Source organism: Erythrolamprus reginae, chromosome 5 (genome assembly GCF_031021105.1).
Source record: "Erythrolamprus reginae isolate rEryReg1 chromosome 5, rEryReg1.hap1, whole genome shotgun sequence".
NCBI classification, from domain to species: Eukaryota; Metazoa; Chordata; class Lepidosauria; order Squamata; family Dipsadidae; genus Erythrolamprus; species Erythrolamprus reginae.
In genome coordinates this window covers 2,780,312-2,803,752 of record NC_091954.1, presented here as the reverse complement: position 1 = coordinate 2,803,752, position 23,441 = coordinate 2,780,312, and the positions used below count along the sequence as shown (strand labels likewise).

At 43.8% G+C, this 23,441-nt stretch overlaps 1 protein-coding gene across 1 annotated transcript in view; it reads right to left on the bottom strand.

Moving 5' to 3' along the window:
• PSD (pleckstrin and Sec7 domain containing) overlaps positions 1-23,364 on the bottom strand; it is a 59,219-nt gene extending 35,855 nt beyond the window's left edge. Inside the window, exons 1-9 of the mRNA XM_070751902.1 lie at positions 22,480-23,364; positions 19,500-19,602; positions 18,085-18,535; positions 14,770-15,213; positions 11,361-11,555; positions 7,236-7,316; positions 5,407-5,519; positions 2,577-2,635; positions 219-308 (exon numbers count right to left, since the gene is read on the bottom strand). Coding sequence (XP_070608003.1) covers positions 219-308; positions 2,577-2,635; positions 5,407-5,519; positions 7,236-7,316; positions 11,361-11,555; positions 14,770-15,213; positions 18,085-18,535; positions 19,500-19,602; positions 22,480-23,364 — 2,421 coding nt within the window. The remainder of the gene's footprint in view (positions 1-218; positions 309-2,576; positions 2,636-5,406; positions 5,520-7,235; positions 7,317-11,360; positions 11,556-14,769; positions 15,214-18,084; positions 18,536-19,499; positions 19,603-22,479) is intronic.
• Positions 23,365-23,441: the final 77 nt, after the last annotated feature.

Sequence of the window (23,441 nt, the reverse complement as noted above, 5' to 3'; positions counted from 1 at the left end):
ATATATATTGATTGATTGATTGATAGAGAGAGAGAGAAAGAGAAAGATTGAGAGATTGAGAGAGAGAGAGAGAGAGAGAGAGAGAGAGAGAGAGAGAGAGAGAGAGATAAACTCTCCTGGACTTGCCAGATCTCGGGAACTAGCTTAGTAAATCTGACACTCGACATTTCCCCTTATGCCCCCCTGTTTTTCCAGGATGCTGCCTAGTTTGGACTTACCTTGAGTAGTTCTCTGGGGAAATCGCTGCCTTGATTGAGCCCTTCCAGATTCCCGATAAAATCCGAGCAAGACATTCGCTTCCCAATGTTCTAGAAGGAGGAAGAGGGGAAAGAAGGAAAAGTGATCATAAGTTTAGCAAAACTATTTCAATTACAGAAAGTATTCTGGAAAAATTAGGTCACAAAATACGGGTAGTGAGTGGGTGGGGTTAATTTTATTTTTTAGAAAAAAAACAAATGTAAGGATAGAACTTTATCAATGATAATGATAGCTTAGTTACTAAGGGGTGGGCTGCTACGTGTTTGCCCTGGATCAGGAGAACATTATGGCCACTTTGGAGAGCCTCTGGCTGACTCTGTCCACCCCAAGCTCTGCCCCTTCCAGGAGTCTCCACGCAGCCCATTTTGGATGTGAGGTAAGTGCAGGGCTGGTGTGGAGACTCAAGGAGTGGGAAAATCCAGGGGAGGCCGTTTTAGCCCTCATACAGGCTTGGGGAAAGCCTCTTGAGTCTGGGGGAAGTGAAAATGCCCCTCCCCGCCATGGTGCAGGAGCTGACTAGGCCACGCCCACTATGGCCACGCCCACCCAGCAACCAGACAATCTGTTGTTGAACTTTTCGAAGGCGACCCCAGCTTTGTAGCTCCTTTAATACCTGTAAGTCACCTTTCCCCCAGGCTCTTTATATTTTATGTTTGGTATGTATGTGTTGTTTGGTTTTTAAATATGATAGGGTTTTATATGCTTCTTTTTTAATATTAGATTTGTTTCGCTATAATATTGTTTTTTATTACTGTTGTGAGCCGACAGATAAATTTGAAATATCAGTGTGTGGATTCCTCCTTTGCTTTCAACCTGCGTAGGCCCAGGATAGAACATTACCCACCCAGCCCTACAACTCTGTGTCGCCCTGGTCATTTATCTTTTGGCTCCTGGAGAGAACAGATCTACCCTCCAGCCATTTACAAGATACATGGTTGTTAGGGTTTGCCATTGTAAACTACCTATTGTAGTCTCTTGTACTATCACTTTAAATATTTTGGGCTGGCTCACCCTAAGAGGGCGCCAGTACTCCTTCCCTCAATGATGCTTTAACGCTCATTCATTTTTTTTTGCTTTGCCTTGAGAGGGGAGTGTGTTTGCTTAGTGCTTATTATATTGTATGGCTTAGTGCTTGTTATGGATTGTTTCTGTTTTGTATATATGTAAATAGTACTTATTAAGCATAACTAAGTCTGTGTCTTTTTCTTTGGCTTTACCACACATCCACACTCTGTTAAAATTCTCTGCTCAGTGTATGCCAAAGGTCTCATAGCCTAGCTATACCGAGTGTTTATGCATATGTTTTGGGAATGCCCGATAGTGCAGGAATTTTGGCAAACAGTGAAAGAGGATATCAATAGAATGCTAAATATACAATGGACAATCACTAAGGAAATGGCAGTACTAGTAAAAAGCAATTTTAGAGAAATAAAAAAAGCAGCAATAGAAAGCACTCAGGCAGTAATAGTTTTGGGTTGGAAGGATGCGACAAAATGGACAATGCAAAATTGGTATAGGTACATGGTGGACCATATTCCATTTGAAATTATGGATAAAAGGATAAATTCGGATAATGAAACTGAGTTGGGACAACTGATGGGACGGTGGGACAAGGTAAGACGATATATGACGAGCAGAATCCGAGACCAAGCTACAAGAAATAAATTGGAATCACTCTATAATATGTAAATAGATACACAGTGTTCCCTCGATTTTCGCAGGTTCAAACTTTGCGAAAAGTCTATACCACGGTTTTTCAAAAATATTAATTAAAAAAATACTTTGCAGGTTTTTTCCCTATACCACGGTTCCCCCCCCCCCGATGACGTCATATGTCATCGCCAAACTTTCATCTGACTTTAATAAATATTTTTTTAAATAAACTTTAATAAATAAACATGGTGAGTAATGATCTAAATGGTTGCTAAAGGAATTGGAAATTGCACTTTCGGGGTTTAAAGTGTTAAGGGAAGGTTTGTGATACTGTTCATAGCCCAAAATAGTGTATTTACTTCTGCATCTCTACTTCGCGGAAATTCGACTTTCGTGGGCGGTCTCGGAAACCATCCCCCGCAAAAATTGAGGCTCTTGGGTCAAGTGGACTATACAAGAAACACCCCCAATTTGATGGTGGGGAATGTGTGTGTGTCGGGGTGGTGGGCACAATTCACTATGCACTGTTTTATGTTGTGTGATATAAAATTTGTTAAAAATTAATTTAAAAAAAAAAAAGCTATACCGAGACATACCAACACTTTTTCACTGCACTCTTCTCCCAAATGCACCAGGTTTGATGACTTAAAAGGCACAGCACTTACCTGTCCATGAAGATCTGTATTTAAAAGCATCAAGGCACAAGCCAGAGTATGAGCTCCATCTGCGGCACAAGCACCAAAGAGAAATAATTAGGGCACTTTTTTATTGTACTTATTGCACAATTAACTTCTAATGTGTGATCCTGACTGGAGGTGGGAAAGATCTTATTTACTTTTTTATTATTAATTTAAAAAAACATATTTATGCACATATGGAAAAATGGAAGTAAAACTGTTGGCAGGTAAATTATCTTACCTTTTGCAAGATAATTCACTGTTAACAATGAATATTTGGAAGAGAAGTGATATTTTTTTAATACTTCATGGAAACATAGAAACATAGAAGTCTGACGGCAGAAAAAGACTTCATGGTCCATCTAGTCTGCCCTTATACTATTTTCTGTATTTTATCTTAGGATGGATCTATGTTTATCCCAGGCATGTTTAAAATCAGTTGCTGTGGATTTATCTACCACGTCTGCTGGAAGTTTGTTCCAAGGATCTACTACTCTTTTAGTAAAATAATATTTTCTCATGTTGCTTTTGATCTTTCCCCCAACTAACTTCAGATTGTGTCCCCTTGTTCTTGTGTTCACTTTCCTATTAAAAACACTTCCCTCCTGGACCTTATTTAACCCTTTAACATACTTAAATGTTTCGATCCTGTCCCCCCCCCCCTTTTCCTTCTGTCCTTCAGACTCTACAGATTGAGTTCATGAAGTCTTTCCTGATACGTTTTATGCTTCAGACCTTCCACCATTCTTCTTCACAAAAACAATTCCTAAGAAATGGTTTCAAGATTCTTTGAAGGGAAATTTTCATTAGTATTTAATACTGAGTTAGCCACTGTCTTTCTAAATTTTCCACCAAAACGTGCAGGGCTATTTTCAGTTTTAAAGCACTCTGGAATAACGGGAGCAAATATAAGATTCCTTGTTGTGGTGCCTGTTACATTTTGCTTCTAATTTATCATTTTTGCAGACACTAAAGGCATTATAAATGTCTAGCGTTCTTTTCTGAAGGAAACAGATATAATGGAGCAAGATGTTTTTAGCTTAAATACTAAAAATGTTTAGCTGTGGTCAGGGGAAGACTTCATATGCATAGAGCAAACAAAGGTTAAAAAGTATTTAGAATCTTATGGCCAACAAAAAGCTGATGGGGTTGGATGGGGGGGGGGGTCATCTAGATCAGTGATTTTCAACGTTTTTTGAGCCACGGCACATTTTTTACATTTACAAAATCCTGGGGCACATTGAGCGGGGGGGGAAGGGGGCAGCTAAAAAAAGTTTGGACAAAAAAATTATCTCTCTTCTTCCCTTTCGCACTATTTCTCTCTCCCTCTTTCTCTCTCTTCCTTCCTTCCTCTTTCTTTCTCTTTCTTCATCCCTCTTTCTTTCTCCCTTCCTTCCTCTCTTTACTGCTCTCTTTCTCTCTCCCTCCCTCCCTCTATGTCTTTCTCTCTCCCTCCTTCCCTCCCCCCTCTCGCTTTCTTTTTCTCTCTGTCTTTCTCTCTCTCTTGCTTTCTTTCTCTCTTTCTCTCTCTCTCTTGCTTTCTCTCTCTTGCTTTCTTTCTCTCTCACTCTTTCTCTCTCTTCCTTCCTTCCTCTTTCTTTCTCTTTCTTCATCCCTCTTTCTTTCTTTCTCTCTTCCTTCCTTCCTCTCTTTACTGCTCTCTTTCTCTCTCCCTCCCTCCCTCTATGTCTTTCTCTCTCCCTCCTTCCTCCCCCCCTCTCGCTTTCTTTTTCTCTCTGTCTTTCTCTCTCTCTTGCTTTCTTTCTCTCTTTCTCTCTCTCTCTTGCTTTCTCTCTCTTGCTTTCTTTCTCTCTCTCTCTTTCTCTCTCTCTCTTTCTCATACACCACACCGGCAACAGCAGCATCGGGCAGTAGTCACGAGGTGGTGGCAGAGCGGTCGACTGCGAGCGGGAGCCCTGACGGTGGCGGCTGGACGTGTTGCTGGACTCCGTATATGCTGGCGTTGGGCATGGGGCTGGCACTTCCGTCCCGGCCCAGCTAGCGGGCCAATGCCAGCCCCGCAGCACCAGCATGTACGGTGTCCAGCAACACGTTAAGCTGCCGCTATTGCTGCCTCCACCCTGGAGCTCCCGCTCGCAGCTGCCACCCCCAGGCCAGGCCCCAAAGCTCGCCTGCTGTGGAGAAGGTAGGCGCGAAAAAGAAGCCACAAAGAAGGATGCCGTGAAGAAGGAAGGTGCAGTGAAGAAGGAAGCTGAGCTTCGCGGCACACCTGACCATGTCTCATGGCACACTAATGTGCCGCGGCACACTGGTTGAAAAACACTGATCTAGATCTCTGTTCTACCAGGCAAATCATCTTATTATGCTTGTACAGGCTGGAATTCTTGCCAGTGCTTTATTCCACCTCAGTTACTGCAAAAGCAGCAGGACATGTTGTTTGGCGGGACCCAGGAGAAGAGCCTTCTCTGTGGCGGCCCCGACCCTCTGGAACCAGCTCCCCCCAGATATCAGAGTTGCCCCCACCCTCCTTGCCTTTCGCAAGCTCCTCAAAACCCACCTCTGTCGTCAGGCAGGGGGGAATTGACATTTTCCCTCCCCCTAGGCTTATAGAATGTATACATGGTATGCTTGTATGTATGAGTGGTTCTTTAAATTGGGGTTTTTAAGATTATTTTTAATATTAGATTTGTTCCCATTGTCTTTTTATTGTTGTTAGCCGCCCCGAGTCTTCGGAGAGGGGCGGCATACAAATCTAATAAATGCAAATACTGTACAAATACAAGATCTCTGTACAACGAGAAGCAATGAGTTGAAAGGTCTTATCTACTCCAGATGTTTTCAATTTGTCTCACGTCACCTTCAGAAGGGATGGTTTTGGGGTTGCACTCATAATATCGCTGTGAAAAGTGAGCTAGGATCCGCTCCCGTTCTTGAGTTTCCCCCATCAGGGCCAGCTCCTTCAAAAAAGACCTGAAGAAAAAAGGAAGACATGTCTATTTCTCCAGTGTAGGGTGGTCAAACTATGGATCGCCACATCCAGTCATGGGCTCCTCCCCACCCCCCACCTTGGGGAGGTGCCTTCCAGGTAGCGGAAATGGCCCCAGAACAGCACGACCGAAAGATTTCCAGCAAAAAGCGTTGGGTTTTTTGCTTCTACACATTTGCGGAAGCAAAAATGCCCATGAAAATAGCCGAACTCTCATTTGCGAGCCAAACTCTCAATTTGAGAGATTTCATTGATATTCATTCATTCATTCATTCATTCATTCATTCATTCATTCTGTTCTGTCGAGCTCTCTGGTAGAAGCCTCCCGAAATTTCACGGGTACAAATTTCAGACACACACACGTTTGAAAATTCAAAACAATGTCCTTTATCACAAAATTCAAAAGAGACAAAGCCCCCTTTTTGTATTGCAAAGAGCACTCTTCCCCAAAACAACCTTGTAGGCTGTACAATCCCCTTAATCAGTCCTTAAGTACTTAGCTAGTAGCTGTGAAGAAACGTCACAGCCCTCCTTCTTCCCACGAAGTGAAACACACACACACTTTACTCTGCTTTGGTGTCAAAGGCGTGAAAAATCCACAAACAAAGTTCAGACACAGCGAGGCACGATCCTGAAGAACTGCGATCAGATAATCTTCCACAACGGCCAAACTAGCATACTGCTATTTATAGCAGCAGCTCTAATTACTGGAGCCCCACCCAAACACAGGTGGCCTCTCTTATGTCCTGTAATATGTCCTCAATTGGTCTCTTCTACGCATAAGTCTGCACCTGTGTGGGTCCAACACTTCCTCATCCGAATCGATGGAAGATAATGGAGATTGACTTCCTGGGCTGTGTGCCAAGCCCCCCTCTTCCAAGTCACCCCCACCTTCTTCTTCATCTGAGGAAACTGCACTCCCTGTGTCTGCCGGCAACAAAACAGGCCTAGGACATGTTGACGTTTCCCCTGCATCCACCTCCACATTCTTTGGGGCAGGAGCTGGGCCAGAGCCAACCACAACACATTCATTCAATTTTTTCTATTCCGCCCTTCTCCTTAGACTCAGGCCGGCTTACAACATGTTAGCAACAGCATTTTTTAACAGAGCCAGCCTGTTGCCCCCACAATCCTCATTTCACCCACACCTTGGAAGGATGCAAGGCTGAGTCAACTTTGAGCCGGTGATGAGATTTGAACCGCTGACCTACAGATCTACAATCAGCTTCAGTGGCCTGCAGTACCGCACTCTACCTGCTGCGCCACCCTGGCTTTTTTTTTTTTGCCGTTTTTTGCTTTTCTGCATACGCGGGAGCAAAAATATTGCCAAAAATAGCTGAAATCTCACGAGATTTGGTTTTCTGCGCCAAATCTCATGCAGGGCATGTGCGGGCATGTATCAGGAGCACATATGCCCATGTGAGGCCACTGAGCACTGTCCGGGTAGCGAGGTAAGTGGCTGCCTGCCGCTGGCTGCATCAGAGTTGTGTTCGACCTCGGGGAGGTTGGGGTGGGCATGACCAGGGTGGGTGTGGCCAGAGTGGGCGTGGCCAGTTTGACATCGCTCATGTCGAGGCCTCCAGTGGTGATCCGAGCGGTCAGCCAGAGAAAAGGGGCTTCCCAAGGTCCACTTTCTGCTGCGATGGCCTCCTGCAACCTTCTGCCAGCAAAAACGGAGCTCGGGACGGGAGGACACTTACCTAAGAGCTTGGTCCAGAGTCATTCCGGTGAATTCAAAGAACCTGAGGTACTCCCCTGCTACTGTCTTGCTGAAATCATTGCTGGAAAGGAAAGAAACAGCTCATTGATAGAATTTTGATGTGAGACGGATTCACAGCTGAAGGATAGATCCTGGCAGACAGTACAAGACAGGGGAAGCTCCCAGATTTTTTTATTTTTCAATTGCACTTCCCGCAAGGCAGGGCCTTCTCTGTTGCCACCCTGACTTTGTGGAATCAACTCTCGCCCCCAAGGTCTTTACGGCCTCCACCCTGCTGGCCTTTCATAAGGCCACAAAGACCTGGCTATACCAGCAGGCCTGAGGGCCCTACATTAACCACTAGCTGGTCCATGTCTATGAATCGGTATGAATGATTAGTATGTGTGTTGTTGAACTGTATTAGGTTTTAATTAGGATTTTAGTAATTGCTCGTTTCTTCTTAACTTCTTTTTATTATTGTCACTGTCATTGTAATTTTATGTTGTTGTGAGCCACACTGAGTCCTTTGGGATTGGGTGGCATATAAATCAAAATAATAATAAAATAAATAATAATAATAATAAATAAATAAATCCTGTGTTCTGATCTGTTCTGCCGGGCTCTCTGGCAGGAGCCTCCCGAAAATTCAAGGGTACAAATTTCAGACACACACACCTTTGAAAATTCAAAACAATGTTCTTTATCACAAAAGTCAAAAGAAACAAAGCACCCTTTTTGTATTGAAAGAGCACTCGTCCCAAAACAACCTGGTAGTTTCTACAATCCCCTTAATCAGTCCTTAAGTACTTAGCTAGCAGTTGTGAAGGAACGTCACAGCCCTCTTTCTTCCAATGAAGTGAGACACACACACTTTGCTCTGCTTTGGTTTCAAAGGCGTGAAAAATCAACAAACAAAGTCCGGAAAACAGCAAGGCACAATTCCTGAAGAACTGCGATCAGATAATCTTCAACAACGGCCAAACCAACACGCTGCTATTTATATCAGCAGCTCTAATTACTGGAGCCCCACCCAAACACAGGTGGCCTCTCTTATGTCCTGTAATATGTCCTCAATTGGTCTCTTCTACGCATAACTCTGTGCCTGCGTGGGTCCAAGACGTCCACATCCGAATCGACCAAAGATAATGGAGACTGGCTTCCTGGGCTGTGTGCCAAGCCCCCCTCTTCCAAGTCACCCCCACCTTCTTCTTCGTCCGAGGAAACTGCACTCCCTGCCTCTGTCGGCAATAAAACAGGTCTATGACATTTTGATGTTTTCCCCACATCCATCTCCACATTCCTTGGGGCAGGAGCTGGGCCAGAGCCAACCATAACATAATCCAACTATACTGTAGCGACCGTAGTATATTTGCACGTCTTGGAGTAGCATTAGCAATAGCATTTAGACTTATATACCGCTTCACAGTGCTTTACAACCCTCTCTAAGCGGTTTTACAGAGAGTCAGCCTCTTGCCCCTATTGTGTTGGCTCTGGCCCAGCTCCTGCCCCAAGGACTGAGGAGGGGGATGCGTGGGAAACATCAACATGTCATAGGCCTGTTTTGCTGCCGACAGAGTCAGACGGTGAATTGTCCTCTGCAGAAGGAAGTGACGGTGAGATGGAGGAGGGGGGCTTGGAAGACAGCCCAGGAAGAAGTCAATCATCCTTATCTTCCTTATCTTCGGATGAGGAAATAATGATAGATCCACGTATGCGTAGAGCTATGCATAGGAGAGAACAGCTTCAAAAGTATTATAGGAGATAATTGAGTCCACCTGTGGTTCTGTGGGGTTCAAGTAATTAGGGCTGCTGTTAAATGGGCAGCATGCTGGCCTCGCAGTGTGGAGATTATCTGATCGTACTGGTTTGGATCTTGAGTTGCTGTTTCAGGACTCTGTTGATTTTTCAAGACTTTGAAACCAAGGCAGAGCAAAGCGTGTGTGTTTCAACTCATGGAAGAAGGAGGGCTGTGAGGTTTCTTCACAGCTGCTAGCTAAGTACATAAGGACTGTTTAAGGGGTTTTACAGCCTACAAGTTTGTTTTGGGAAGAGTGCTCTTTGCAATACAAAAAGGGTGCTTTGTTTCTTTTGAATTTTGTGATAAAGAACATTGTTTTTGAATTTTCAAGTGTGTGTGTGTGTCTGAATTTTTTACCCTTGAATTTTCGGGAGGCTCCTACCAGAGAGCCCGGCTGAACAGCCTCTCTTCACCCCAAAGAGAGCCCGGCTGAACAGCCCCCAACAATCTGGGTCCTCATTTTACCGACCTCGGAAGGACGGAAGGCTGAGTCAACCTTGAGCCTACTGAGATCAGCAGAAGTAGCTTGCACTACTGCACTCTAACCACTGCCCCACTGTGCCACAAGGCTCTATAGAATATTGCTACCAAGCTAGAAAAGAAAAGAGGAAACGCCCCCTTGTGTCCAAAAGCTATTCAGGCCACATCAACAATATTACCAAGAAGGTTTGTAAAATGAAACAAGAGCTTCCTCTGTTGTTTCTGTAATGAAAGCGGTGGCTTACCCAGGAGTGAGCTCTAAATGCCGTTGCTACAGATTTGTGCATGCGCTCGCCTCCCGCCACCTCTCGCCTCCCACTACCGGTTCACCGAACGGGGCCGAATCGAAAGCAACTCACCGCTCGGCTTGTCTACTGGAGCCATAATCACTTTCTCTGAAGAGCGCTATGTAGGAGCACACTAGGCAGTCATATTTCTTTACAGAGTGAATCAAATCACCTCAAGGTTTGACTGCTGCAGTGCTCTCTACATGGGGCTACCTCTGAAGAGAGTTCGGAAACTACAGATCGTGCAAATTGCAGCTGTGCAAGCAGTCATGGGCCTTTCTAGGTATGCCCCTGTCTCTCTAGCACTCCGCGGAGTGCCGTTTGGTTTCTGGGTGCAATTCAAAGTGTTAATTATGACCTTTAAAGCCCTACCTGGCATCGGACAGATTACTGAAGGGACCGCCTTCTGCCATATGAGTCACAGCGACCGACTAGATCCCACAGAGTCAGCCTCCTCCAGGTCCCGTCAATAGACAATGTTGCCTCGTGGGACCTAGGAGAAGTGCCTTCTCTGTGGTGGCCCCGTGCTCTCTGGAATCAGCTCCCCCCAGAGGGTTGCACTTCCCTCAACCTGCTCTCCTTCTGCAAGAGTCTGAAGACTCACTTGTGCCTCCAGGCTTGGGACCATTACTGTAATGCTCTCTACATGGGGCTACCTTTGAAAAGTGTTCAGAAACTTCAGATCGTGCAAAATGCAGCTGCGAGAGCAGTCATGGCCTTTCCCAAATATGCCCATGTTACACCAACACTCCGCAGTCTGCATTGGCTGCCGATCAATTTCCGGTCACAATTCAAAGTGTTCGTTATGACCTTTAAAGCCCTTCATGGCATCGGACCAGAATATCTCCGAGACCGCCTCCTGCCACACGAATCCCAGCGACCGATTAGGTCCCACAGAGTTGGCCTTCTCCGGGTCTCGTCAATTAAACAATGTCGGTTGGCGGGCCCCAGGGGAAGAGCCTTCTCTGTGGCGGCACCGGCCCTCTGGAACCAACTCCCCCCGGAGATTAGAACTGCCCCTACTCTTCCTGCCTTCCGTAAACTCCTTAAAACCCACCTTTGCCGTCAGGCATGGGGGAACTGAAACATCTCCCCCTGGGCACGTTTAATTTATGCATGGTATGTCTGTGTGTGTGTCTGTTAGCATATGGGGTTTTTAAATATTTAAATATTTTAAATTTGTCTGATTGCTTATGATTTGTTTCTACATGTTGTGAGCCGCCCCGAGTCTTCGGAGAGGGGCGGCATACAAATCTAAGTAATAAATAAATAAATAAATAAATTAAGACTCTAGTCCCTTGGCCGATGAATGGAATGTACATTTGTTCGTTTGCAATGGGAATGGTTGATTTTTAATGAAATTTGGCATTTTAAATCAGCTACTTTTTAAATTTAATGGGATTCAGGACTCTTTGTATTGGTTTTTTTTTTTTTTGATAAGTTGTAAGCCGCCCCGAGTCTTCGGAGAGGGGCGGCATATAAACCCAATCAATGAATAATAAAATAAACTCTGAATGAAATCTGGACAAAGAGACCACTTTCAATGCTCGTGCCTACTTACTTCTTTCCCAGATGGCGAGCTACATCTGCCTTCCGGAAACCGTCCAAGTTGTACAGCCTTTTGGCCAGGCGTTTGGCAGCCTCCAAATCGGCGTTGTATCCGCTAGAAAGTGTGTCCGTGCTGCCCAGGGCGAGTTGCTCGGTGCTGTCCATTTCGGAATCCGAGTCGGAGACGAGCTGGCTGAGATGATGCTTGCTGGAACAAAAAAAAAAAGTTAATAATGTTTATTTATTTATTAGATTTGTATGCCGCCCCTCTCCGTAGACTCGGGGCGGCTCACAACACAATAAAACAGTTCATAACAAATCTAATAATTTACAAATTAAAATATTTTTAAAAAACCATTACTAAGCAGACATACGTACAAACATACCATACATAAATTCTATAGGCCCGGGGGAGATATCTCAGTTCCCCCATGCCTGACGACAAAGGTGGGTCTTGAGGAGTTTACGAAAGGCAAGGAGGGTAGGGGCAGTTCTAATCTCTGGGGGGAGCTGGTTCCAGAGAGTCGGGGCCGCCACAGAGAAGGCTCTTCCCCTGGGGCCCGCCAAACGACATTGTTGACAGGACCTGGAGAAGGCCCACTCTGTGGGACCTAATCGGTCGCTGGGATTCGTGCAGCAGAAGGCGGTCTCGGAGATAATCTGGTCCGATGCCATGAAGGGCTTTACAGTAGTCCCTCGCTATACCGCGCTTCACCTACTGCGGCTTCACTTCATCGCGGGTTTCTGAGGAAGTCGATCGGCAGATTTAAACAGCCCGCCGAACTTGATCGGCAGGTTTTTCAAAAAAAATAAAAATCTAAAATTGTAAATACTGTATTTAAATACTGTATCTAAAATAAATACTGTGTGGGAAGGGTTTATAAACACTTAAAACAATGAAAACTTACCAAACAATTACAATATAAATACTTAAATAAGTACTATCAGTCGATAAATTCCCCATCGCGGATTTCACCTATCGCGGCCAGGTCTGGAACGTAACACCAGCGATAGGTGAGGGACTACTGTATATGTTACTGACTTATCGCATTTTTCAGTTTATAAGACGCAGCTTTTTCTTCCCTAAAAGAGGCTGATAACTAGGGTGCGTCTTATACTCTGAATGTAGCTTTTTTCCAGCTCTAACTAGGTGCTAACGATCTTTCCAGCTCTGACCTTGCAGGTGCTTTCATTGTTACTCTCTGCAAAGAATGTTTTCCAAGCCCTAAGTCTTTGCAGGGATTTTTTTCATTGCTCTAACTTGATGCGAATAAGTTTCTTTCCAGCCCTAACCTGGTGCTAATGATGTTCCCAGCTTTCATCAGCTTGCAAGCTCTTTCATTGTTACTCTCTGCCAAGAATACTTTCCAAATCCTGTCTTTGTACGGTTTTTTTTTCATTGTTTTACTTGTTTCTTTCCAGCCCTAACCAGGTGCTATTAATGTTCCCAGCTCTTACCCACTTGCAAGCTCTTTCATTGTTACATTGTGCGACTGATAAGGTCCCGCAGAGTTGGCCTTATCCGGGTCCCGTCGACTAAACAATGTCATCTGGCGGACCCCAAGGGAAGAACCTTCTCTGTGGCGGCCCCGGCCCTCTGGGACCAACTCCCCCCACAGATCAGAACTGCCCCCACCTTTCTTACCTTTCGTAAATTGGTCAAGACCCACCTATATCGCCAGGCATGGGGGAACTGAGATATCTCCCCCGGGCTTATATAGTTTTATGTATGGTATGCTCTGGTTGTATGATTTTTAAATGATGTGTTTTAGATAATTTTTAATATTAGATTTGTTATATTGTATACTGTTATTATTATTGTTGTGAGCCGCCCCAAGTCTTCGGAGAGAGACAGCATACAAATCTAATAAATTATTATTATTATTATTATTATTATTATTATTATTATTATTATTATATTGTATACTGTTGTTATTATTGTTGTGAGCCGCCCCGAGTCTTTGGAGAGGGGCGGCATACAAATCTAATAAATTATTATTATTAAAACAATCACAAGATATTTGATTACATGAATATGAAGCATTCCGGGTCGGTATGTGGAGCCTCCTGTTGCCAGCGCTACCGGTTTTTAGAACTGGGCCAAACTGGGAACAACCCACCCAGTAATGGGCTGCCAACATTTTTACTGCCACACTGTGGGCCTGGCTTATTTTGTGGGTGTGGCTTGATAGTCATGTGACCAGGGTAGGAGTGGCTTGTCGTCCATGTGACCAGGCGGGAGTGGCTTGACAATCATGTGATCGGGGGGTGGCTTAAAGGTCATGTGACTGGGTGGGAGTGGCTTACTGGCCAAGGTAAGTTTTCAAATAGGTGCTTGGACTCTTTTTTCAGTGGATTGTGTCACATTATATGAAGAGCCACGAAAAGGACACATGATCGACAGCATTGTTTGTTGAGGAGCATGGGAACATTTTAAGGTTTTGTACTGAACCCACAAGGTTCAGTATGATAACAGATTAGGCAAGTAGCTCCATTTTCTTTAATTGATTTAAAAGTTCAGTTCTAGATGATGATTAAAATGATTAAAGGGTTTATGTGTAAAAACATACTGTTTAATAATTTTCCTATTTTAAAAATAATTAAGGATCAGACTAAGGTACTAGAGAAGGAAGCACAATAAAAAAACCTATTAAGTACAGTGGTACCTCTACTTAAGAACTTAATTCGTTCCGTGACCAGGTTCTTAAGTAGAAACGTTCTTAAATAGAAGCAATTTTTCCCATAGGAATCAATGTAAAAGCAAATAATGTGTGCAAACCCATTAGGAAAGAAATAAAAGCTCGGAATTTGGGTGGGAGCAGGAGGAGGAAGAAGAAGAGGAGGAGGACAGTTGCTGCTGAAGGAAGAAGGGGAGGGGAGGGGAATCAAAAAAATCCAAAACTTGAAGGGTTAAAAAAAAGGGACTCTGAGGCAGCGCTCAGAGAAAGGAAAATGCTCCATTTGCTCTGGGCTGCCCAGAGTTAAGGTAGCATTTCTTTTCTCTGGGCACTGGCAGAGGTTTATTCCCTCTCCAAGCGCCCAGAGAAAGGAAAACACTCCGTTTGCTCTGGGCTGCCAAATCCTCCTTAAGTGCCACCGAAAGGCTCCTCTGGCAGCCCAGAAAAGCCCAAGATGGCCGGGATTAAAGGGGGAATGGTAGGAAACTGACCGGGCCTTCGTGCCGCTCTCAAATTTCCTGGGAAATTTTTCCGGGCTCGGGTTCTTAATTAGAAAATGGTCCTTAAGAAGAGGCAAAAAAAGTCTTGGACACCCGGTTCTTATCTAGAAAAGTTCTTAAGTAGAGGTGTTCTTAAGTAGAGGTACCACTGTATCCAATAAATAGTGCATAAATCTACTGACCGTACTGTGTCCTCCCACTCCCAGCCCATTACTGAAACCAACACTACCTGGAATTCACTCACCTTATGATGGAGGCCAGAGGAATTCCTAAACTGTCCTCTGAGTGGCAGGGACTTTGTAAGCTAATTTTCCACTTTTGTCTTCCTTCCTCTTCCCGTTCAGTCCAAGGAACATCCGTGGCAGAACTAGTTCCAGAATCTGGATCCAGCAGAGCTATGGGGGCAAAATTCTGCTCAGTGATTTTAGGGCTGTCTTGACTTTCCTCTTGAATGTCTGGAGTCAAGGTGGGGAGATCGAAAGTGAAGACCGTCCCGTTTTGTAGAGGTGTGGGAGAAGACAAGATATCTATGGAATCTAAGCTGGTGTAAGACGTTCCTTTGGCTCGGTGGGACTCCATGATGCTCTCGAAATGCTTGCTGAATGAATCCATGCTGTCCTTGGAAATGTTCTGACCAAAGCAGAAAGGTACAGGAGACTTCAGTATTTGGACATTTCTGGTGATGACCCTAGGGGTGACATGTGGTGGTGAAGAGAGGAGAAACAGAAGTTATATTAGCCTTCCTCAACTTTCTTTTCAAGTTTCAATGAACTCCTGTATAAACATTTGTTTGTTTATTTATTTGTCCAATACACAATACATATTGGAGAGAATAGACATGTAGTAATATATATAAAGAAAGGATAGAAGAAAATATATATGAAAGGAAGAAAAGATATAGGAGATATAGGAGAGACTATAGGACAGGGGACGGAAGGCACACTGGTGCACTTATGTACGCCCCTTACTGACCTCTTAGGAACCTGGAGAGGTCAATCGTGGAGAGTCTAAGGGAGAAATGTTGGGGGTTAGGGGTTGACACTACTGAGTCAGGTAATGAGTTCCATGCTTCGACAACTCGATTGCTAAAGTCATATTTTTTACAGTCAAGTCAGGAGCGGTTAATATTAAGTTTGAATCTGTTGCGTGCTCTTGTGTTGTTACGGTTGAAGCTGAAGTAGTCATTGACAGGCAGGACATTGCAGCCTATGATCTTGTAGGTAATACTTAGATCATGTTTTAGGCGTCGTAGTTCTAAGCTTTCTAGACCCAGGATTGAAAGTCTAGTCTCGTAGGGTATTCTGTTTCGAGTGGAGGAGTAAGGGGCTCTTCTGGTGAAGTATCTGTGGACATTTTCGAGGGTGTTGATGTCCGAGATGCAGTATGGATTCCAGACAGATGAGCTGTATTCAAGGATGGGTCTGGCAAAAGTTTTATAGGCTCTGGTAAGTAGTGTGAGATTGCCCGAGCAGAAGCTGTGTAGGATCAGGTTAATAACTCTAGAAGCCTTTTTGCATATATATATATTTTAGAAAACCCCATGTTGTAGTTTACTTCTATAAAGTAATAGATTGCTTTAAAGTGTTCTACCTTGTGTGACAGCTGAGCAATGATTAAGGTCAAAATCAAAGTTTCAGAAACACAAAAATATATTTCCTTAACAAGGTGGCTGAGAGCCGCAAGACTACCAAACAGTTTGGGTTATTTTCAAGGCCGATAACAAATGTCTAAAAAAACCCAAGGATTGTAAATAATGTCTCCGAATTGGGATGAAGCAAGGGTACTCACTCTTTTTTGCAATAGCTACAATCTTTCATAAAACAACTGTCCAAAGGCTGAGTTTCTCCAAGGAAGCAAGGATGTTGCTTTAGAGAAAACTCTGCATCCGTTTTTGTCTTTCTCTATAAACCACGAACGATAACTCTTGCAAAGAACACTCCCACAAATCTCTCCTTTTATTCATGCTGCAGAATTCCCTATTACCCTCAGCTGTAATCAAGATCTCCCCCTGCATCTACGCAGTTGCTCCTGTCCCCCCTAATCCTCCCCCCCTAATCCTTCGCACACTATTTCAGCTTCAATCACAACAACAAAAGAGCACACAACAGATTCAAACTTCATGTTAACCACTTCAAACTTGACTGTAAAAAATACGACTTTAGTAATTGAGTTGTTGAAGCATGGAACTCACTACCAGACTCTGCAGTGTCATCCCCTAACCCCCAAAATTTTACCCTTACACTGTCCATGGTTGACCTCTCCAGATTCTTAAGAGGTCAGTAAGCGCACCAGCGTGCCTTCCGTCCCTTGACCTAATACTTACTCTTATATTTCTACTAACTACATGTATATGTTTATGAACTCTAGTATTTCCTCCATATTATTCCTATATCTTTCTTAAATAAATAGGTAGGTAGGTAGGTAGGTAGGTAGGTAGGTAGATCGATCGATCGATCGATCGATAGATAGATAGATAGATATGGATGATAGATATGTAGGTAGGTAGGTAGGTAGATAGATAGAGAGAGAGAGAGATAGATGATAGATAGATAGATAGATAGATAGATAGATAGATAGATAGATAGATAGATAGATAGATAGATATGGATGATAGATAGGTAGGTAGATAGATAGATAGATAGATAGATAGATAGATAGATAGATAGATAGATAGATAGATAGATAGATAGATAGATAGATAGATAGATAGATAGATATGGATGATAGATATGTAGGTAGGTAGGTAGGTAGATAGATAGAGAGAGAGATAGAGATAGAGAGAGAGATAGATGATAGATAGATAGATAGATAGATATGGATGATAGATAGGTAGATATGGATGATAGATAGGTAGGTAGGTAGGTAGGTAGGTAGGTAGATAGATAGATAGATAGATAGATATGGATGATAGATAGGTAGATAGATAGATAGATAGATAGATAGATAGATAGATAGATATGGATGATAGATATGTAGGTAGGTAGGTAGGTAGATAGATAGATAGAGAGAGAGAGAGAAAGAGAGAGAGAGATGATAGATAGATAGATAGATAGATAGATAGATAGATAGATAGATATGGATGATAGATAGGTAGATAGGTAGGTAGGTAGGTAGGTAGGTAGGTAGATAGATAGATAGATAGATAGATAGATAGATAGATAGATAGATAGATAGATAGATAGATAGATAGAAAGATAAAAACATTCAGGATTGGATCATCAGTCATCTCTTCCTCATTTGACCCAGACAAGACCCTAGCTGGGGGTTCCATAGGCATTTCAGGGGCCTCCACCTCTTCTATCTCTCCAACACCTTCATCTTCCATCTCTCCTTCCACTTCACTATCTGAATCCTCCGATAGCCACACAGGGCTATGATGCTCGGACAGACCTGGTTCCTCTGGCTCAAACTCTGTTATCAGAGGAGCTGGCTGTGATCCAACATAAAGTAAAAAATGTTCCCACAAAACTGGTAGTAAAAAAACTGAATCCCACCACTGCTCTGTAGAAACAAACAATTGTCACTGCTTTCACTTTGTTGGCCACCCTGGAGAACTCACCTGTCCTCGTGATGTTCCACGGCCTCAGATATTTCACCATCTTTGTCTCCCTGGTTCTTGTTGTCGAATGCTTTACTATCCGCTTCCTTGGCGTGCCGAGAGAAGAGGTCGTCTGGAACATTGCTTGCTTTCCTTGGAATTCCCGCAGAATTGCTCTCGCTGTCCTTCTGGCTCTCAATGGCCGAATCCACTTCTTCCTTCTCAGCCAAAATGTCATCAATGTTTGTCTCGTGGTAGCACCTCAAGGGGACGGAGTCCAGATCGGTCTCGGAGTACTTCACCGTTCTGCGGATGATCCCGGTTTCGCAGTTTTCAAACTTGGCATCGCCCGGTGGGGTCATCTCAATTTCTACCTCGACATGACACAGGCTGTGTTCTGGCCCCGTCCAGTCGGTTTTGGATTTCTCAAGTAGCTGAGCTGAAGGATCAAGGGCCTTCTGAGATGGTATTCCTGGAACACACAGATACCAATGTTACTAACAAAATCCTCAGTGTTTCCGGTGTTTTTAATAGGAAAGTGAACACAAGAACAAGGAGACACAATCTGAAGTTAGTTGGGGGAAAGATCAGAAGCAACGTGAGAAAATATTATTTGACTGAAAGAGTAGTAGATGCTTGGAACAAACTTCCAGCAGACGTGGTTGGTAAATCTACAGTAACTGGATTTAAACATGCCTGGGATAAACATATATCCATCCTAAGATAAAATACAGGAAATAGTATAAGGGCAGACTACAGTAGATGGGGCATGAGGTCTTTTTCTGCTGTCAATCTTCTATGTTTCTAAGGGGATGGGATTATGAAGAAATGTTTCTCCTAATACAGGTAGAAGCAGTGGAGGTAGTAAGTTTATGCACTATTTATTGAATACTTAATAGTTTATTTGTTGTCCTTCCTTCTTGGGTACCTTAGTATGATCCTTAATTACTTTTAAAATAGGAAATAATTAAATAGTCTGTTTTTACCCATAAACGCTTTCATCATTTTAATCATGATCTAGAACTGAACTTTTATAGCAACGAAAGAAAATTGAGCTACTTGCCTAGTCTGTTATCATACTGAGCCTTGTGGGTTCAGTACAAAATCTTAAAATGTTCCTGTTGCTCCTCAACAAATAATGCCGTCTATCATTTGTCCATTGTTGTGGCTATTCAAATAATGGGACTTAATCCACTGAAAAGGAGTCCAAGCACCTATTTGAAAGGTTATCTTGATAGGTAAGCCACTCCCACCCAGTCACATGACCTTTAAGCCACCACCCCCAGTCACATGATTGTCAAGCCACTCCCACCTGGTCACATGGCCGGCAAGCCACACCCACAAAATAAGACACGCCCACAGTGTGGCAGTAAAAATATTGGCAGCCCGTCACTGGTTACAAGACACACCTAACCAAAGGAAGCGAGGGGCTTTACCTGTCTTTGGAGATTCCACTGAGCCGTAGAAAAATTCCCATTTGGCTTTGGCAACACGCTGGGCATGGGCAGAGCTTTCGTGTGAATATGCCCACAGGTTTCCCTGTAAAAAGGACAAATATTTTCATTTAGGAGGCTCCTTCGGGATTCAGCAGCATAGAAGTCAAATGAAACAAATTAAATAATAATAAATCTTTACTTTAGTTGTGAAATTCCCATCACCCAGCTTTAGATAACGTTTTGGCCAGAACATATTTGGTCTTATTAACTAAATATTATTAAGTAGACGTTATTGTTCATACAATTGAGAGTGTCCAGAAATATTTCACAAGAAGAGTCCTTCACTCCTCCTTTTGCAACAAAATGCCTTACTCCACCAGGCTTGAAATTAGACAATTGACAACTATGTCACCTCTGAACTGATCTAACCATACTTCACAAAATCATATGCCAAGATGTCCTTCCTGTTAATGACTACTTCACCTTCAACCACAACAACACACGAGCACGTAAAAGATTCAGACTAAATTTAAGTCACTCCAAACTAGACTCTTGAAACTCAAACTCTATAAACACTCTAGAAAATGTCCAGAGATACTTCACTAGAAGAGCCCTCCATTCCTCCACTCGCAATAGTATACCCTTACGCAACTAGACTTACAATCCTAAGTTTAGAAAGCTTAGAACTATGTCGCCTTAAACACGACCTAAGCACAGCCCATAAAATCATCTGCTACAACGTCCTTCCTGTTAATGGCTACTTCAAACTTAAAGTAAACTGCTCTAAACTCGACTGTAAGAAATACGACTTTAGTAACCGAGTAGTTGATGCATGGAACTCACTACCAGATTCTGCAGTATCATCACCTAACCCCCAAAACTTTACCCTTAGACTGTCCCCTGTTGACCTCTCCCGATTCCTCAGAGGTCAGTAAGGAGCATGCATAAGTGCACCACGGTGCCTTCCGTCCCCTGTCCTTATATTTCTCTTTTACTAGTATTACTGTATATAAATATTATTATATTTTTGTATACCACCAATACACACTTGACAAAACAAATAAATACATAAAATAAAATAGACTGCAGAAAATACAACTTTAGCAATCGAGTGCTCAACGCTTGCAATTCTTGTTTCTTCCCCCAACCCCAAAATCTTCAACCTTAGATTGTCTACAATTGACTTCTCCCCTTTTCTAAGAGGTCTGTAAGGGGCGTGCATAAGCGCACCATTGTGCCTACCACCCCTGTCCTACTCTCATCTTTTATCATTATTTTCTATATTATGTTTATATAAACTACTATCCTATTCTTGATTGTCCAGAATGCAACTGTGGGAGCTGTTATGGGTGTACTGTTATGGGTGTACATCTCACACTACTTACCAGAGCTTACAAAACCTTCGCCAGACCCATCCTCGAATACAGCTCATCTGTCTGGAACCCATACCACATCTCAGACATTAACACCCTCGGAAATGTCCAGAGATACTTCACCAGAAGAGCCCTGCATTCCTCCTCCCGTAACAGAATACCGTACAAAACTAGGCTTACAATCCTGGGCCTAGAAAGCTTAGAACTACGACGTCTCAAACATGATCTAAGTATTGCCCACAAGATCGTATGCTGCAACGTCCTGCCTGTCAACGACTACTTCAGCTTCAACCACAACAACGCAAGAGCACATCACAGATTCAAGCTCAATATTAACCGCTCCAAACTTGACTGTAAAAAATACGACTTTAGTAATAGAGTTGTTGAAGTGTGGGACTCATTACTGTACTCCATAGTATCATCCCCGAACCCCCAACATTTTACCTTTAGATTGTCCACGGTTGACCTCTCCAGAATCCTAAGAGGTCAGTAAGGGGCGTGCATAAGTGCACTAGAGTGCCTTCCGTCCCCTGTCCTATTGTCTCTCCTATATTCCATATATCTTCTCTTCTATCCTTTTATCTTTCCTCTATTCTCTCATTGATTTATCTTATCCTACACTCACTCTTCTATCCCTTCTCTAATTTTTATTTCCTTGAAGATGTCCTCTGTTACCATCATTGTGTATTATAATAATAATTAATAATAATTTATTAGATTTGTATGCCACCCCTCTCCGAAGATTCGGGGCGGCTCACAACAGTAATAAAAACAGTATAACTATGGAACAAATCTAATAATAAAAATTATATAAAAAACCCCAACTGTTAAAAAAACCCCATACAGCACATACATACCAAACATAAAATATAAGAAAGCCTGGGGGAGATGTCTTAGTTCCCCCATGCCTGGCGATATAGGTGGGTCTTGAGTAACTTGAGAAAGACAAGGAGGGTTGGGGCCATTCTAATCTCCGGGGGGAGTTGATTCCAGAGGGCCAGGGCCGCCACAGAGAAGGCTCTTCCCCTGAGGCCCGCCAAACGACATTGTTTAGTCGACAGGACCCAGAGAAGGCCAACTCTGTGGGACCTTATCGACCACTGGGATTTGTGCGGTAGAAGGCGGTTCCAGAGGTATTCTGGCCCAATGCCATGTAGGGCTTTAAAGGTCATTACCAACACTTTGAATTGTGACCGGAAACTGATCGGCAGCCTGTGCAGGCCACGGAGTGTTGAAGAAACGTGGGCGAATCTTGGAAGCCCCACGATGGCTCTCGCAGCCGCGTTCTGCACGATCTGAAGTTTACGAACACTTTTCAAAGGTCGCCCCATGTAGAGAGCGTTGCAGTAATCGAACCTCGAGGTGATGAGGGCATGAGCGACTGTGAGCAATGACTCCCTGTCCAAATAGGGCCGCAACCGATGCACTAGACGAACCTGGGCAAATGCCAGGACAAAAATTAAAATAAATTAAGTAAATAAATAAAATAAATGCCTTTTGTATTGTTTTTATTGTTGTAAGTCCGAGATTGGGCGGCACACAAGTCGAGAAGTCGATTAAGTTAAATTAAATTGATAGACAGACAGACAAACAAATAAATCAAGTACCTGTGCTTGCTTCCCCTGTGGTTGTCTCCGATGGCACAAGAGATCATTAGACAGACTGCTCATTTCACTAGTGAGGGAACTGGGAGGGCAGGTAGCCCCGGGAGAAAGTGGGGGTCCATTCCCCCAACTCAAGGAGGGCTGTGCATTTAAAAGAAACCTGTTTCCAGCAAGGAGGGGATCCGAAGCCGATATCTCTGCTTTCGTCTTTAACCCGAGACGCTCCTGCTTACTACTGAACACCCCCGTGTCCTGGTCATCCGTAGTGGACAAGGAAGATTTGTCGGCCTGTCCTTTGAAGCTCACCCCGTTGTCCGAAACGGCGGGGTTCAGGGATGCGGTGGCTTTGTGCTGTAAGTGACACGGCGTCTGGACGTTTGTCTTTTGACCTTTGGCCTCCCAGTGAAAATCCTCTCCAGATCCCAAACTTCTACTCAAACCATTTTCTGTTCTGGGTTCTACCAGTGGGAAGCCGTTTAACGTTTTCACGCTAGCTTTCTCGATAAAGCGAAAGGTCACCACTGAACTTTGACCGCCAGCGGCCGGGGCTGCCAGGGGGGCTTGGTTGCTGGACGGACAGGGGGAACCTCGTAATGGAGTACACGGAGCCGTGACTCTCCCCGAAATGGGACAGCTGCTACTTCCGGAGTTGCTCATCTTTATGATCTTCTGGGTTAGGGAGCCGGTACTGTTGTAGATGCCAAGCTGCGATCGCAGGGGTTCCGAAGCCAATCCTTTGCGGAAGAGATGGAGCCTGCCGGCATTGGGGGAGAGGTAAGGGTTGAAAGAAACCGGGATGCCATTCTTGGAAGCCGTCTTCTCTGTTGCTTGAACGTAGCGTTGGCATGACATAGGGTGGAAGCCCATAACCGCTCCATCCTGGGCCATTTTGGAAGGATGAGTTGGAGCAAAAAGGAAGGAGATGCTTCTTTTGAAACATCAGGTTGGTCAATCTAAGAGGAGGA